This window comes from Corythoichthys intestinalis, chromosome 21, assembly GCF_030265065.1.
Source record: "Corythoichthys intestinalis isolate RoL2023-P3 chromosome 21, ASM3026506v1, whole genome shotgun sequence".
Taxonomy (NCBI): Eukaryota; Metazoa; Chordata; class Actinopteri; order Syngnathiformes; family Syngnathidae; genus Corythoichthys; species Corythoichthys intestinalis.
Window position 1 is genome coordinate 35,407,907 of NC_080415.1, and position 18,686 is coordinate 35,426,592.

The following is an 18,686-nucleotide window of genomic DNA, read 5'->3' on the forward strand; positions in this document are numbered from 1 at the left end:
CTTTGGCGTAAACAAAACAAATCTTGTATACACCAGTATCATCATTCTTTGACACACTACAGGCGCTGTGCAACTATTTAACGCGTGGTAATTTATTCATAGCTGTCCTTCTTTGCAGATAAACTAACTGTGCATGTCCTCGTCGGGAGGCAGAATGCTGAAGAATAGATCTGCTGGAGAATCAGCACGGCTATGACACGCCAACGTTAATATTGCAAGAACACCATCATCTTTTCCAGTGACTGTTATTGATTTAATATAATCACCACTCCAAGTGCAGATACTTAGACATATTGAGACAGAATTAGTGAAATGGCAATGGCTTTTTATATATGTAATCGATGTAGTAGCATTTAATATATCTGCTAAGGATGACTGAAACAGCCATTATTATGTTGTATGTTGCTCATTGGGGAAACCTGCTGTTAACCTTTACTTGCTGGCATCCTTTTCATGAAGGCGTTCATGCACCACATCTAGCTCGTGGTTGTGGTCTTGAGCATTGACAGCCCGACCCTATGCCTCCAATAAAATGGGAATTACAAATGACTGCATCAGGTCTGTGAGTTTCTTTTATTGAATCATACACTCCACCATCAATTGACTCGACAGCTCCCACAGACATTGCGCCACGTCTTCCCGTAGGGGGCCCCACCCAGGTATAAGTTGAGTTGGCTTTCACTGCGATAAACTCAAACATAGAACGCCGGATTTAAGTGGAAATAGGACAAAGGTTTTAATGCATACAAGAAGGCAGGAGTGTCTCAAGAGTGATTTGGTCGAGGATTCAAGGTAATTATGATATGAAATAGCACCATGCATGCACTATGAAACATTGTGAAAAAAATGAATGGAAAAAATTAGCCGAATTTGCTTGCTAGCTTGAAATATTTATGTAAAATGAATGATAACCGCCAGTTTTTTTTTTTTTTTTTTGCTTTTAACCAAGAGTCTAGAGTGTTTTACGTTCATATCTTTAGAAATTCCGCGATTTAAGCATTTATTTACAAAAGCTTTCAACTTAAAAACTTTTTTTTCGTCATGGCTGCTATGTTACATTACACAATAACGTAACTTTCGCTTGAAATATTTATGTAAAATGAATGATAACTGACAGTTTTTTGCTTTTTAATCAAGAATCTAGACGGTTTTACGTTCATATCTGTAGAAATTCCGCGATGTAAGCATTTATTTACAAGAACTTTCAACTTAAAAAGCTCTTTTTTTCATCGCGGCTGCTATGTTAGAGTACACAAAAACCTTAACTTTTGCTTAAAATTTTTACGTAAAATGAACGATAACTGCCCGTTTTTTGCTTTTTAACCAAGAATCTAGAAGGTTTTACGTTCATATCTGTAGAAATTCCGCGATCAACTTAAAAAGCTCTTTGTTTTTAGACAGCCGCCTTGTTGGATTACAAAATACCTTAACTTTTGCTTGACATATTTACATAAAATGGACGATAACTGCCCGTTTTTTTTTTTTTTTTTTAACTTTTAACCAAGAGTCTAGACTTTTTTACGTTCATAGTTATAGGAATTTCGGAAGAATTTTCAACTTTTCAATTTTTTGAGCTCGCTGCTCATGGAGACTCATATATGCCTAAGGGAGGTGCATGTTTCGGTTTTAGGTCGCTAGCTGGATCCAGCCTTCTTCTTCGTCTGGGTCTGTTTGATTGCTGTCGACTTGGAATAAATTGTGTTTCCAAGCCTTTTTCCAGCTTTTAAAATGGAGTCAGTACAATAGGTTAAAACTAAAGTGAAAGCGCGGCGTTTGGCCTTGTGGCCGGGTTGTTGGGTTTGCGCCGGCCCTGGTCGTTGGAATTGTGCTAGCGCGGTTCCAACAGTTAGGCTGGCAGGATTCCAGCAGTCTGAGTCACTGCGTTATCATTTGGGGAGATTCGCAGGTCACCACCTGTTTTGGTACCCAAAAACGATTGGAAGTTACCCAGAAATGCCCCATAAACAGTGTTGTTAATAACGGCGTTACAATATAACGGCGTTACTAACGGCGTTATTTTTTTCAGTAGTGGGTAATCTAAGAAATTACTTTTCTCATCTTGGCAACGCCGTTACCGTTACTGAGGACGGAAAGGCATGCGTTACTATGCATTACTATATTGGTCGAAAAGTCGGAGGGAGACGGACTCACCGAGACGACAGAGTAGAGCTGGAGTGGAGGCAAGAAAGTTGTGACGCCGAGCAAACACGATGCTAGGTAGCTCCAATAATACATGTCGTAGCCGATAGCCTACAAACTACGCCCGCATGTTATGGTAGATATGGTAGACATGTTAGATAACACATGTACTGTATATAGATATAACTAGATGCAAAATGACAGACATGGCACTAAATGCGTTACTAGACAGCCGCCATCTTAAAGCAGTAGACTTTTTAGGACGGCTCTGTTGTAGAGAACCTTCCTAGCGAACCTAAGTAACTTTTTATCTAAAATACTTCTAAATCGGCAAAATCTTGACTTGAATCCATCTTTAAATGACGAAACAGTTTTAAAACTTTCATATGTCGAAAGTAGAGAGAAGGGAACTAATGCAATAATGAGAGCAATTTTAACAACTTTTAACAGTTGATTCAGGGTAAAGGGTAAATTAGGGTAAAGAATTGGGCTCGGGCCAATTGTACCAAAAACCTTCACAAAAAACTTCACATAGTGTGGCCAATGGTTTTTTTTTTTTTTTTTTTTTTTGATGAAAAAAAAAAAGTAATTATCACCAATTACTTTGCCAAGTAACTGATTACTCTTACATTCATGTAATTGAGTTACTAACGCAATTACATTTTGGGAGAAGTAATTTGTAACTATAATTAATAACTTTTTTTCAGTAAGATTAACAACACTGCCCATAAACAACAGGAAGGGACTGAAAATCAACAACAGAATCAACAGCAGAAGTGGGAGGGATGCCACCCTCCCAGTTAAAATGAATTGGACGTCTACTAGTGATGAACTGAGGATGAAAACAGCTTGTTTTTTCTGTTAATTACATGTATAGTAAGACACTGTAGAATTATGATCATTCTTATATCACTATGTTATGAGATCGTCGTTATTGTGAGCCTTGTATCGCAAATCGTATTTTATCGTGAGCAACCCATAGGTTTCCACCCCTATTCAACATGTAAATGTCAGTCAGAAACACCGTCAGAATGAGCCTGGTTTCAAGCGCAAACTTAACTATCGTTCTTGCACGTTCATTGAATTCAAATGACATCTTCATAACATTTAAATGCACGGATTAAAATAATAACTGCAAAGGCCAAACATAAAACTTCCAGTGAGTGTTATCTTGAATGTGCTTCAAAGATAATCAGTGTCATTACGAGGCGCAAAAACGACCAACATGCACGTAAGTCTACTAGTTTATGTCCGCGTGACTAAAAAGTACTTAGAATCCACCGTTGTCTTGCAGTTTATCTCCCCATGTGCAGAACCTAAACCCAGCTATTTGTGATAATCCACTGATTGTAGGCGGCTAACAGACATTTGTTTTACGACAGATGCCAGATTCGGATAAACATTTAATTAGCAACTCATCAGCTCTGTCAGAGCTAATTGTCTCCGGCACCAGTCGCAGGCAAACGTGACTCCTTGCGCTGCTGGTCTGCACAGCAGCAGCGGGGGCAACACTGGCGGAACTCCAGGCTGCGTATATTGTCCCAATATTGTGGCCTAATCCAGCCGTTCTGTCACCGTCAACTCTTGTCTGTGCTAACCGCGAGGCAAATAAATTAGCGTTACAAGTTACGGCAAAATTTGGCCATTTATTAAAATTGCTTGGGGTGAATTAAAGGGACGGAAAACACCATCATGTCCATCTCAGAGGAAAGAATCTTGTTTAGTATCGTAATTTTCGGACTATAAGGCACATCTGATCTGACTATAAGCCGCCACCCACCAAATTTGACACCAAAACGGCATTTGTTCATAGATAAGCCGCACTGGACTATAAGCCGCAGTTGTCCTCAATGTATTATGGGATATTTAAACCAAAACAAATTAATAACACTTTATTTGACAGTGGCTTCCTCCGACTGTCGTATCACCAAACGAGCCACCCCGAAGCTTTGAACCAATTGGCTGCAAAGCTTCATTGCCTCAAGAAGCTTCATTTGGCCATCACTGCTCCCTTGGGGGAGACAGTCAACCTCTGCTGCCACCTGCTGTCAACACTTTTGTCATCTATCATGCCTCCTAGCATGCATTGCAGCACTACTGATTTAAGTTAGGGCTGTCAAACAATTAAAATTTTTTAATCGAGTTAATCACAGCTTAAAAATTAATTGATCGTAATTAATCGCAATTCAAACCATCTATAAAATATGCCATACTTTTCTGTAAATTATTGTTGGAATGGGAAAAGACAAAACGGATATATACATTCAACATACTGTACATAAGTACTGTATTTATTTATTATAATAATAAATCATCAAGATGGCATTAACATTATTAACATTCTGTTAAAGCGACCCATGGATAGAAAGACTTGTAGTACTTAAAAGATAAATGTTAGTACAAGTTATAGAAATTTTATATTAAAAGCCCTCTTAATGTTTTTGTTTTATTAAAATTTGTAAAATTTTCAATCAAAAAATAAACTAGCAGCTCGCCATTGTTGATGTCAATAATTACACCATGCTCACTCATTGGTGATTTTTGTTTATCTAGTGTAAAATCTGAGAATTTTATAGCCATTTTAAGTTCTGTTATCCTTATATAAAAAATAATCAGGATTTTATAAGTGAATGACTTTGAATTTTTATATGCCGCTGCTCATGGAGACTCATATATGGCCAAGGTAGGTGCCTAATTTGGCTTTAGGTCGGTAACAGCTTTGGTTTTGAAAATATTTCAACTTGAAGTTTTTGAAAATAGGCCCCCGACGGATTGGCCCTGCGCCCAGTGTCATGTCAATAAATTATGAAGTCTTTGTGCTAGTTATGGTATTTAGTAACACTTTATTTGACATTGGTGCCATAAGACTGTCGTAAGACAGTCATAATTATGATATGACAATACCATGAGCATTAATGAATGCTTATGACAGATTATTATGTGTCATCTGGCAAATTATCTCACTTTTGAATGGATGTAAAAGATCCGAGCTGGACATAAATGGAGTTAGTGACATAATTTTCCGAATGAAAATTAATGACATCGGTCATAAGCATTAATTTATGCCCATGATAGTGTAATGTCATAATTATGACGGTATTATAGCAGTGTTATAGCGTTACTGTCAAGTGTTCCTAAAAAAAACATAACTAGCAATTAATGAAACAACTGGAACAGTAACTGAAGAAATAAATAGCACAGAACATGAATTTTTATTATTTACATCTGTAGCGCTGCATTGCATGCTAGGAGGCATGTTGGACGATAACAGTGTTGACAGCAGAGGTTGACTGTCTCCCCCAAGGGAGCAATGATGGTCAAATAAAGCTTGTTGAAGCAATGAAGCTTTGCAGTCAATTTATTCAAAGCTTTATGGCTTCATGACAGTCTTATAACAATGTTATGACGCTGCTGGCCAAAAATGTTTTGCATATTAACCCAAATAAATCACCAAATAAGCTTATAATAAGGATTCAAAATGAGGGGAAAAGTAGTGCCTCATAGTCTGAAAATTACGGTAAATTGAAAAAAATTAATGATTTCATGATTCTGATGTGTAATTATAAGCGGAGTTTGACTTTTGAGGCGGGGGGGGGGCACAACATGTTGATGACCCGGAAACGCATTGTCAGCAATAAAATTAACCTCCAAGAATGTTTATCATAATAAGTTGACAATGAGCGTTTTTTTGTTTCCTATCATTCATGAGGGGAATTCTAAATCAGGCTGCTTAAGCAATACTTTTCGCCAAGATCGAATATGGTACGCCCGCTGGTGTCATGCCAATGTAGTTACCCCAGTCAAAAATTGTGTCCTCTGGGCGGAGCCATATGGAGGTAGATTAGTGTCTTTACCATTCAATCCCCCCAAAAGTTGCTTCAATCAAAATATATATTTTCAAAAAAAAAAAAAAAAAAAGTCGCGTCAATCAAAAAAAAAAAAAATTGTGTTTGAATGCAAAAATAAATTTGAATCTCAAAAAAAGCTATTTTTCCTTCAATTTTTTATTATTTTTTGATTGGAGTCGTGTTTGTTTGGATTGAAGCAACTTTTTTGTTGATTGAAGTAATGTTGATATGTGTTTGGGCCACATTTTGGCTAGGACATTTTTGTCTTTATTATTCAATCCTAAAATAAGTTGCTTCAAAACAAATATATTTTCAAAAAGAAAAATCACTTCAATCAAAAAAAGAACAATTTCAGTCATAGAAAACATTTTTGAAAGCGAAAAAAAATATTTGAAATTGAAAATTTTGCATTTGAACACTTAATTTTTTATTGAAAAAGTTTTCTTTGATTGAAGCAATCCTTTTTGTGTTTGGGCCATATTATGATTAGGACATTTGTGTCTAAATTAGGGCTGTCAAAATTATTGCGTTAACGGGCGTTAATTAATTTTTTAAATTAATCATGTTAAAATATTTGACGCAATTAACGCAGATGTCCCGCTCAGACAGATTTAAATGACAGTACAGTGAAACACTCACTTGTGTTTCATGGAGTTTTGCTGCCCTCTGCTGGCGCTTGGGTGCGACTGATTTTATAGGCTTCAGCATCCATTACATTGTGTAAGTAATTATTGACATCAACAGTGGTGGGGTACTAGTTGTTTTTTTTGATTGAAAATTTTACAAGTTTTATTGGAACGAAAACATTAAGAGGGGTTTTAATATAAAATTTCTATAACTTGTACTAACATTTTTCTTTTACGAACTACAAGTCCCTCTATCCATGGATCGCTTTAACAGAATTTTAATAATGTTAATGCCACCTTGTTGATTTATTGTTATAATAAACAAATACAGTCCATATGTACCGTATCGAATGTATATATCCACCCAGTGTCTTATCTTTCCATTCCAACAATAATTTACAGAAAAATATGGCATATCGTAGCGATGGTTTGAATTGCGATTAATTGTGATTAATTACGATTAATTAATTTTTAAGCTGTAATTAACTCGATTAAAATTTTTAATCGTTTGACAGCCCTAGTCTAAATCATCATTTAATCCACCAAAAACTTGATTCAATCAAAAAAATAAAAAATAAAAAATAAAAAATAAATTTGAAAAATAAAATTGCCCTCCCCCTATTTTTTGTTTGTTTTTTGTTTGTTTTTGTTTTTTGGGACAATTAAATGCAAAGCAAATGACAGTCTAATGTGCTAGTCACATGACCTGTTCAAAAAATAATTTTGACCCATTATAAAAATACATTTTTTTGTTCATTTCATTCATTTTTGTTGCAGTTTTATTGATTTACAACTTTTATATATATATATAAGAAAATCAATTTCATGCAATGACAGTTTTCGGCCACCGGGGGGACCTGGCACCCCCTTAAAATCCGCTTATGTGTGTAATATTCAAAGGTGGGTAGACTCGCCAAAAATTGTACTCAAGTAAGAGTAGTGTTACTTCAAAATAATATTACTCCAGTAAAAGTAATCATCCAAGAAATGTACTCAAGTACAAGTAAAAAAAAGTATTTGGTGAAAAGAATACTCCAGTAATGAGTAACATAGTGAGTAACTGCTTACGATGTATGATTTTTTTTCAAGCACAAAGTTATCTAAAACTCCTGAAATTTAATTAGATCTGCAAAAGCAAAGCAACTCCAGCCAAGGTCCACTTGGATGGCTTTTCTTTGGTTTTCAGGTTAAAGGTCCACACATACGTGGGTCCCCTTTGGGGGGTCTTGTAAACCGGACACTGGTACATGTTCCTGCTCTCCCGCTTGTCCACGGGAATGGCTCTGATGAAGATGACTGGCATGATGGGAGTGAGCTCTTTCAGGCGGGCGTCCACAATCAAGCCGGTCTGACAGGAAAGAATGGAAAGGGATGACAATCCGGTGAACCACAGATAGACACACGTCAACGAACAAGAAGAAGTAATTAATTTAAATGTAAAGTGCAGCGAAAGCTTGTTAATCGGGTCATTTTTCCCGCTACTGAGTCTGCATTTAAATGCCGGACTAATCCGGGTTGACACATACCATGTGGGACACTCATGGTGATAACTCTTGAAGAGTGTTTGAAAGTCAGCGGTGTTTGAGACAAAGTCAAAATGCCCTGCCTCAAAAACAACCACTAAACACACTGAAACAGGGAGGTCTGTCTGGCTAATTAATCCTCCTACATTTAGTGCCTGACAAACTGAAGTTTCACCATGCATGCACAGAGGATTTCAGAGCTGTGTGTAAATCCCGATGACTTTGGTTAATTCAGAGGACAAAAGCCTTTAATTGAATCTGGAAATGATATAAAACTTTTAAGGAAGTGTTTAACACCAGTAAATCCATGTGAGGCAAATAACAAATGATAGAAATCTCCAACCAGGGCTTGATCTCACTGAAATACTAAAACAAAGTGGAATTACATCTCCCTCAGATTGTATCATTTTCCAATTTCTAATGAAAAGTAGTGCTGCAATGATTAATCAATTGATCCGATTAATACGATTAGAAAAAAGCTTCAAATTCAGTTTTGCTGCTTCGATGATTTGTGGCATTGTAATACAGAGATCCCTCGTTTTTCACGGTTAATGGGGTCCAGAACCCGGCGTGATAAGTAAAAAAACACGAAAGTAGCGCGTGTTCAATGTACAGTGGGACAAATAAGTATTTAGTCAACCACTAATTGTGCAAGTTCTCCCACTTGAAAATATTAGAGAGGCCTGTAAATGTCAACATGGGTAAACCTCAACCATGAGAGACAGAATGTGGAAAAAAAAAATAGAAAATCACATTGTTTGATTTTTAAAGAATTTATTTGCAAATCATGGTGGGAAATAAGTATTTGGACAATACCAAAAGTTCATCTCAATACTTTGTTATGTACCCTTTGTTGGCAATAACAAAGGCCAAATGTTTTCTGTAACTCTTCACAAGCTTTTCACACACTGTTGCTGGTATTTTGGCCCATTCCTCCATGCAGATCTCCTCTAGAACAGTGATGTTTTGTGGTTGTCGTTGGGCAACACGGACTTTCAACTCCCTCCACAGATTTCCTATGGGGTTGGGATCTGGAGACTGGCTAGGCCACTCCAGGACCTTGAGATGCTTCTTACGAAGCCACTCCTTTGTTGCCCTGGCTGTGTGTTTGGGATCATTGTCATGCTAAAAGACCCAGCCACGTCTCATCTTCAATGCCCTTGCTGATGGAAGGAGATTTTCACTCAAAATCTCTCGATACATGGCCCCATTCATTCTTTCCTTTACACAGATCAGTCGTCCTGGTCCCTTTGCAGAAAAACAGCCCCACAGCATGATGTTTCTAACCCATGCTTCACAGTGGGTATGGTGTTTTCTGGATGCAATTCAGTTTTCTTTGTCCTCCAAACACGAGAACCTGTGTTTCTACCAAAAAACTCTAATTTGGTTTCAGCTGACCATAACATATTCTCCCAGTCCTCTTCTGGACCATCCAAATGCTCTCTAGCGAACCGCAGACGGGCCTGGACGTGTACTTTCTTCACCAGGGGGACACGTCTGGCAGTGCAGCATTTGAGTCCCTGGTGGCGCATTGTGTTACTGATAGTAACCTTTGTTATTGTGGTCCCAGCTCTCTATAGGTCATTCACTAGGTCGATCCGTGTGGTTCTGAGATTTTTGCTCACCGTTCTTGTTATCATTTTGACGCCATGAGGTGAGATCTTGCATGGAGCCCCAGATCGAGGGAGATTATCAGTGGTCTTGTATGTCTTCCATTTTCTAATAATTGCTCCCACAGTTGATTTCTTTACACCAAGCGTCTTACCTATTGCAGACCCAGTCTTCCCAGCCTGGTGAAGGTCTACAATTTTGTCTCTGGTGTCCTTCGACAGCTCTTTGGTCTTGGCCATAGTGGAGTTTGGCGTGTGACTGACTGAGTTTGTGGACAGGTGTCTTTTATATCGATAATGAGTTAAAACAGGTGCCATTAATACAGGTAACGAGTGGAGCCTCGTTAGAAGAAGTTAGACCTCTTTGACAGCCAATTTGGAAATAAATTATTTAAAAATCAAACAATGTGATTTTCTGTTTTTTTTTCCACATTCTGTCTCTAATGGTTGAGGTTTACCCATGTTGACAATTACAGGCCTCTCTAATCTTTTCAAGACGGAGAACTTGCACAATTGGTGGTTGACTAAATACTTATTTGCCCCACTGTAGTTTCTGTCATATGTTCACAATGTGTGACATTTTCTTATTGTACGTGGAGTACATCAGCTTACATCGTAGGTGTTGGTGTTTGAACGGTGTCGGTGGGTCGAACGATTTTGGCTGGGCGGCGCACCTAAGAAACGCCATTGAAAAAAACTAAGCTACCATCATTGTATCACAGATGGCGTCTCAAATGTATCCTATTGTTGCCTCAGTGATGTCCTGTTATGTTATAAAATAAGGTTATCTTAAATTTTGGAAATGTCTTTATAATGACATTGAATCAATGACACAACTGGAAAGCTAATCTTTCTGGACTATGCTCAGATCAAGTACCGTAATTTCTGGACTATAAGGCGCACCTGACAATAAGCCGCCAGCCACCAAATTTGACATGAAAACGGCATTTGTTCATAGATAAGCCGCACTGGACTATAAGCCGCAGTTGTCGTCATTGTAATATGGGATATTTACACCAAAAGATATTAACTGGTAACACTTTATTTGACAAAAGCATTATAAGACTGTAATGAAACCAAATGAACCACCATGAAGCTTTGAACCAATTGGCTGCAAAGTCTTATTGTTTCAAAAATCTTCATTTGGCCATCACTGCTCCCTTGGGGGAGGCTGTCAACACTGTTGTCATCCAACATTCCTCCTAGGATGCACTGCGGCACCACAGATGTAAATAACAATCAAAATTCATCTTCTGTGCTAATTATTTTTCAGTTACTGTTCCAGTTGTTTCATTAATTCCTAGCTATTATACTTGGTAACATTTTCTTGGATAGTGGTGCCATAATACTGTCATAATTATTACATGACACTGTCATAAGCATTATTGAATGCGTATAATAGATGTCGGTTAGTGTCATCTAGCAAATTATCTCACTTTTGAATGGACGTAAAAGATCTGAGCTGAACATATATGGAGTTAGTAACATATTATGCCACATGACAGATATTGACATCTGTCATAGGCATTCAGTAATGCCCATAATAGTGTCATGTCATAATTATGACGTTCTTATGACAGTCTTATGATGCCGCTGTCAAATAAAGTGTTACCTATTAACCCAAATAAATCATCAAATAAGCCGCACTGGACTATAAGCCGCAGGATTCAAAATGAGGGAAAAAAGTAGTAGTCCGAAAATTAGGGTATACACAATTTTGAACATTAGCCAAATAAGAGTTGCAAAAAAACACAGAACTCCCATGTGTACTGGCAGAATCCTTATCTCAGTCAGCACCTGATATCCAGTATCTAACTTTCTTTTATGTGTGATGCTCCTCTGAATAAGAGTTGAACTTCATAAATATCGATGAGTGGGCTTATCGTAAATCTTTGACATTTATTGCTACACATCTGTTTCTTGTAGCAGCTCTACTTACACTCCTATTCACACAGTTTTCCGACACTGTCAGACTGGCCTTTGGAGCTGTTAGAAGGGCAAGGAGTGGATGAGGAGTGACAAAGTTAGCTAGGAGAAGTTACCCGAGCCATCCAACTGAGAGTCTATTTGCCTGTGCCTCTAACTTTAATGAAGAAAAAAGGAACCACTCAACTAAGGGGAGATCTAAGTGTTCAAGTGCGCACTCTGCACATTTCCCAATTAACAAGTCTACAGGGATGCAGCTTGAAAGCTGGGCAACATATTCGCTGTATAGAGGTAGCATGCTTCGAGACAGCGAAAAAAAGCACAGTAATGTGCTGCAGCTGAATGCAAGTGGTATGCAAAGTTAAAAAAAAAAAATGGAAAGAAGATTCCCTTAAGGGAAGAAATATCCACATTAGTTTACTTGAGTAAATTTAAGGTGCGTGTTAAAGGGGAATGCCTAGCTAGTCAGCCTTACATCCTTTTTACTAGTATGGGAAGAAATACACTGTGCCTCAGAATCTGCCATTTAACCAATTGAAGATTAATCATCTTAAATCTATGCTTCGAATTATATGGAAACCAAAGTTTACCATTACACAATGTCAGACAATCTGTAATTATTTAGATGTTGGAATTGAATACTTGTTCATATTTTATGTTGAAAAAGAGAGCAAGAAATTATATTTTTGCACAGTAATATTTTCTTTTATGTATACAATTTTACATAAATCTTTTAATAGAATTATCGGCTTGACATTATCGGTTACCCGTTGGAATGAGGAGGAAATTATCGGTTATCGGTATCGGTTGAAAAATGTATTAGCGTGCATCACTAATAAAAGTTGTAAAGCAATAAAACAACATAAATTAATGAAATGAACAAAAATCTTAGAACGTACAGTTTTCATAATGGGTCAAAATCATTTTTCGAACAGATCATGTTTGTCAGTCATCTTTGCTTTGCTTAGCCAAAACTACACCAGAGGAGGCAAAATGGATATTTAGAATTTTTTTAAACCTAAGCTTTCAAACGCTACCAACAACAACTTGAACAGTTGATTGAACTCGAACAGTATCAAGATGTGTATATATAAATATATATATATTGGCCAAAAGTTTGGAGACACCTCAAAGGTGGATACTTTAAAGAATGTAGAATACAAAACCTGTTTTCAGTTATTTCACTCTTTTTTGCCATTCCACATGTTCGTTCATAGTTTTGATGTCTTCAGTGAGAATTTACAATAGCAGTGAAAATACAGTTGTGGTCAAAAGTTTACATACACTTGTGAAGAACATAATGTCATTGCTCTCTTGAGTTTCCAGTTATTTCTACAACTCTGATTTTTCTCCGATAGAGTGACTGGAACAGATACTTCTTTGTCACAAAAAACATTCATGAAGCTTGGTCCTTTTATGACTTTATTATGGGTTAACAGAAAAAGTGATCAAATCTGCTGGGTCAAAAATATACATACAGCAACACGATTTAGCAATTTCTTGTGAGTGATTATTGACTTGAACAATCATTGACTTGAACAAGTCAGGAAAGTCACTTGGAGCCATTTCAAAGCAGCTGCAGGTCCCAAGAGCAACAGTGCAAACAATTGTTTGTAAGTATAAAGTGCATGGCACTGCTTTGTCACTGCCACGATCAGGAAGAAAACGCAAGCTATCACCTGCTGCTGAGAGAAAATTGGTCAGGAGGGTGAAGATTCAACCGAGAATCACCAAAAAGCAGATCTGCCAAGAATTAGAAGCTGCTGGAACACAGGTGTCAGTGTCCACAGTCAAGCGTGTTTTGCATCTCCATGGACTGAGAGGCTGCCGTGCAAGAAGGAAGCCCTTGCTCCAAAAGCGGCACCTTAAGGCTCGACTGAAGTTTGCTGCTGATCACACGGACAAAGATAAGACCTTCTGGAGGAAAGTTCTGTGGTCAGACGAAACAAAAATCGAGCTGTTTGGCCACAATGCCCAGCAATATGTTTGGAGGAGAAAAGGTGAGGCCTTTAACCCCAAGTACACCATGCCCACCGTCAAGCACGGTGGTGGTAGTATTATGCTGTGGGGCTGTTTTCCTGCCAATGGAGCTGGTGCTTTACAGAGAGTAAATGGGATAATGAAGAAGGAGGATAACCTTCAAATTCTTCAAGAAAACCTAACGTCATCAGCTCGAAGATTGGGTCTTGGCCGCAGTTGGGTGTTCCAACAGGACAATGACCCCAAACACACATCAAAAGTGGTAATGGAATGGCTAAATCAGGCTAGAATTAAGGTTTTCGAATGGCCTTCCCAAAGTCCTGACTTAAACCCCATTGAGAACTTGTGGACAATGCTGAAGAAACAAGTCCATGTCAGAAAGCCATCAAATTTAACTGAACTGCACCAATTCTGTCAAGAAGAGTGGTCAAAGATTCAACCAGAAGCTTGCCAGAAGCTTGTGGATGGCTACCAAAAGCGCCTAATTGAAGTGACAGTTACCAAATATTAGCGCTGCTGTTTGTATATTTTTGACCCAGCAGATTTGATCACTTTTTTCTGTTCACCCGTAATAAAGTCATAAAAGAACCAAACTTCATGAATGTTTTTTGTGACAAAGAAGTATCTGTTCCAATCACTCTATCAGAGAAAAATCAGAGTTGTAGAAATAACTGGAAACTCAAGAGAGCCATGACATTATGTTCTTCACAAGTGTATGTAAACTTTTGACCACAACTGTATATAAAACGCAAAAATTATGAAGTGTGTCCAAACTTTTGACTTTCGTTTCAGTCTTCAACATGCTTCTCCTCCCAGTCCCCCAAATGTAAAACTCTGCCTACGATTACAAACTCTCACTATAAAATGTACATAATTACACATATTATAAAGGCTGGTTGCAAACTGTAAAAGTGCTGGCTGTCTTGTCACTTGTCGGCTTTGTTTCGAATTTTTTCGCGTTGTTCTGTAATTCCAAGTGCTTCCTTGTTGAATTGGATGTCGAGTTTTTAGCGGTCGACAGTCTTTCTGAGCCAGCGCAGAGTTTGCAACGCATGGAGATATTTTTGTCATCTTTACTGGACGGATATGTGAAGTAATGGCTCTATCTCCAGTGAGCAAATGCAGCCGTTTGTTGTATCTCTCCGGCTCCTTTACTGTTAGCATCCTGATAGGTAGCCAGGCTAAGTGGCAGACGGCGCGCATACAGCATGGTAATACATGTGACCCGTTTTTTTTCCGATGAGAAAACGTGAGATGTGATGTCACTCCCAAACTCAAGAGCAGTATTTTCTATTCAAATGCTCTTCGTACGTGACTACAGTATTCTTCATTCAACATACAATATGAGGCAACAACAAAATAGTAATGCACAGGCACTGAGGAAACTAACTTTAATCAGATTACTGGCTTGGAAAAATGAACGCGTTAGATTGCTCGTTACTGAAAGAAAGTAATCAGATCACAGTAACGCGTTACTGACAACACTGCTCCCGACACAGGCTTGTTTGATGCCTTGGTCAGTTTTGGAAAAAAAGGGCTAATACAACCCGCGTAATTGTTGGGAATCAATGAAAATGGGTATTCCAATAAGAATTTATAAATGAAGCCACAATTTAGCCCAGTCTATGTCGAAGGCCAGAACTGGAAAGTGATCATGGGTAAAGTGCATGTACACACTGGATTTTTTCCCCACTGAATAGCTTAATAATAGAGCCTACTTAGGAGAAATTAGAAACTAAAACCCAGCAGAGGAATGTAACTGCACAACAAACGTAAAATACAAAAACATGACAAAACAGGATTCAAAAATGACAAAAATACTAATAAAATTAGAAATGGCAATTTCTGGAGAAATTACGATAGGGTTTTGCTGTGGTAGATACAGATCTAACAGGTCACTTCCTGTTGATTTTGGGGACACTTCCTGTTGCTATCAGGTCACAAAGTGTGCCACAAGTCTGTGCTTTCCTGCCATTGAAAATGAATGGGAAATTAGGATGTAAATGGCCGTCAATGGTATCCCATTAAAAATGAATGGGACAGTTTTTGGCAAATTTTTGGGAACCGTACATTTTTGCCAAATTCGGTATACAAACTTTATGCCCCCTACCATCCTGAAATTTTTGATGAATAAGTTAATGCCAATTGGTCAAAAATCGTAGGACAAGTAGCGTTTTGAAAAATGTTTTTGTCAAAAAAAATCCACATTAACGGGCGAACGGAAAACTTTTGGGGGCCGTTTGAAAAATTTCTTTGCGTTGCGCCGAAATTCTGGTCATCTGGATATTTGAACGGTGACGGTCGGTCAAACAGTTTGGGCCCCCTTTCAATAAATAATAGCCTCCTATTCTCTCACGCATTACCACCCACCAGCACCCCCTGCAGATGGATTTACGTCACTACGACAGTATAAACCGTTAAAAACAAAAAACTCATGCCTTACCTGTGTATCCCAGCGGGCACCTTCCATGTATAGCCCGTGAATATAAGCCCCTTCTCGAGGTGGAGACGTTAAGTCCTCACGGTTCTTCTTGGTGACATCACATTGCAGACTCATGCTATCCAAAGGCCACTCATTCCTATCATCCAATCATGGCATCATTTTCTCACAATATGAAATTGAACAATTCAAGTGGCTATGCTAAGAAGCCCTACAGTAGAGTACCTGCGAGCCATGGCTTGCATTATAGCGGTGAGGAAGGACTGAGGGTTGAAGAAGCCAGTAAGCCACACTGCGCATGGCAAGACAAAGTCAGTCGTCCAGATTTCAAGCTCTCTGATCCGTGCCAGCAGGTCAGTAAACCACAGAGTCAGGCCAGACATGGAGGGGTAAGCACGCTTGGTCCAAGTCTCTGGTACCATGTCCAGGAAAATAGCATTCTGGAGGTTCTCCATGTCATATGTCATGGTTAGTTCCCCCTTCAGGATCAACAAAAGACATGAATCAACAACTTTCAAGGTCATTTCAATTCGATTTTTTCCCTACAGATGAATCTGCATTTACTTGGAGTTGCCTGAAGAATAAATTCCCGCCACGTTGGCTACCAAGCCTAGCACGTACCAACAATTTAAGCTATGTACAGTCTGCATCAATAGGCTTTTCCCAAGAATTATGAAGATTTTTGTCCATGCCAGCAAGATTAGTTGGCATCCATAATTCAATAGCACTTACACAGTTAGCCCATGGATGCCCTCTCCATACAATTTTAAACCTGGGATCCTGATATGAAAACAGTTTTTAAAGGGGATGTAGCGCCCTGGGAAAATTTTGATATTCCATCATTTATCCATAAACGCATGCCTTTTGTATTCATATCATGCCACTTCGTGTAATTACACACAAGAAAATGAGAGAAATTTGGCTCGATTGTCAAGCTAAAACGACCGGCGCCCGAGATCTGGCAGATTGTGTGCGTGACGTCACGTCAAGTGAAGAGAGTGCCACCGGCCACTAGGGGGGCAGCGCCTGTCTGCATCAATATAATTCCTTCTAGTGTGGGGAGAATTAGGGGTGTTTTGAGCTGTTTATGCTGATGCATTGTGTTCGTCCTGCACATATTCCAGGTTCCCTCATGAAGAAACACCGCTCGTTGTCAATAAAAGAGAATTCAGAGTTGGCAGTGAGGGCTGTTTCTTCAACAAGAAAAAGGCTCAGTGCTTTAATACTGAATGGCGGCGATGATGGCAGTCAATTTCGTTTCTAGTTTCAGCGACAAATCCGACGTAGAAGGACGTAACGAATGTTCATCTAATGGTGACGAGGAGAGTTGCAAAGCTTTAATCGGTGTTATAGGTGACCAATTTGAGCCCAAACGAACGCCAATGCAGCGTAATGAAACGGTCATTGAGGGGAGCAATGACACTGATGAAACATCGGCAGCAGATCGTGTGGGAAACACCAATGATTTGTTTAGCATTTCTTTTTGTGAAGCTGATACACCGTGACTGCAAAATAAAGGAATGCATAGAATAATTATAATTTATTGCGCTATCATAGCTTTTCGCTCTGCCAACAGACACAAATATGAACGGGATCAGAGGATTTGTTCTATATATTTTACGAACGATCATTTATACATGTGTCGAGTCCTGTATCCAAAGGCGTGACATTTTTTTTTATTAATTATAAAAGAGTACTCACTCTGGCCATTTCAAGCTTGGCTGCTCCCTTCTTTGCGTAGCTTTAGCCTCCTTTAGCAGTCATCGTCTCTCTCTTGATATCTCGGGACATTTAGGTGGCTGTGCATCTATGATCGGCACCGCATCTCCTTTGAGCAGCAATCTTTTAGCAAAACCCGATTTCTCTTGTCCATAGTTCGAGAAGCTTTCAGTTGGAAAATGCGCACCACAGAAAAGCGTGCCGGAGGCTGTGTCTAGAAAATTAGCCCTCTTTGCACGGACGAACTTTACCCATTTTCTGTGTAGTCCAGCTTTTTTTTTCGTGTTCAGGAACTCATGGATACTATATTCCGATAAACAACTATTTGTACACCACATAGCACAGCAGTTTTGAACCATTGTTGTGATGTTTTGGTCAAACAAACCCCAACGCTACTCTCTCGTCGTTAAAAAACAATGCCACCTAGCTCCGCCTCGACTTTCAATCACTTGTCGTGACGTCGCCGCCCCATTCGGCTGTTTCCGGAACACTTTCGGTAGTGTTCGTCATTTTCGATGTATTTTCGATAATTGCTCATTAATGTGATTGATTTTTTTGTTAACTTTATCAATATTTGTTATCTTGGCGCATAACGGTTCTATTGATGTCTCACACCCCCTTTGCCGAAACATCCCCTTTAAATAGGCCATTCATTGAAGGTGCGCCTTATATTCCGATGTGCCTTATAGTGTGGAAAATACGGTAGTTAAAAAAATCTAAAAAAAATCCACCAGATATTTTGAACTTTTGAAATAAAAAAAATCTGAAATCAAACCAACAGTTTTGACTCACATTTTATGTGTTCACTAACTTTGCTGCTTCCGTTTTTACTCTATGGCCATAGTACATGTACTTCTATAGCTGTATAACTGCAT

The 18,686-nt window shown here is 38.6% G+C and overlaps 1 protein-coding gene across 2 annotated transcripts in view; it reads right to left on the reverse strand.

Annotated features, from left to right (window-relative positions):
• Positions 1–7,487: 7,487 nt before the first annotated feature.
• The window catches only part of LOC130909395 (dynein axonemal heavy chain 9-like), a 238,714-nt gene continuing 227,515 nt past the window's right edge, over positions 7,488–18,686 (reverse strand). For both annotated transcript variants that reach the window (XM_057825789.1, XM_057825790.1), the window contains 3 exons: positions 16,318–16,571; positions 16,096–16,231; positions 7,488–7,961 (listed from right to left, as the gene is read on the reverse strand). In XM_057825789.1, the coding sequence (XP_057681772.1) occupies positions 7,734–7,961; positions 16,096–16,231; positions 16,318–16,571 (618 nt within the window). In that variant the 3' untranslated portion in view covers positions 7,488–7,733. The remainder of the gene's footprint in view (positions 7,962–16,095; positions 16,232–16,317; positions 16,572–18,686) is intronic.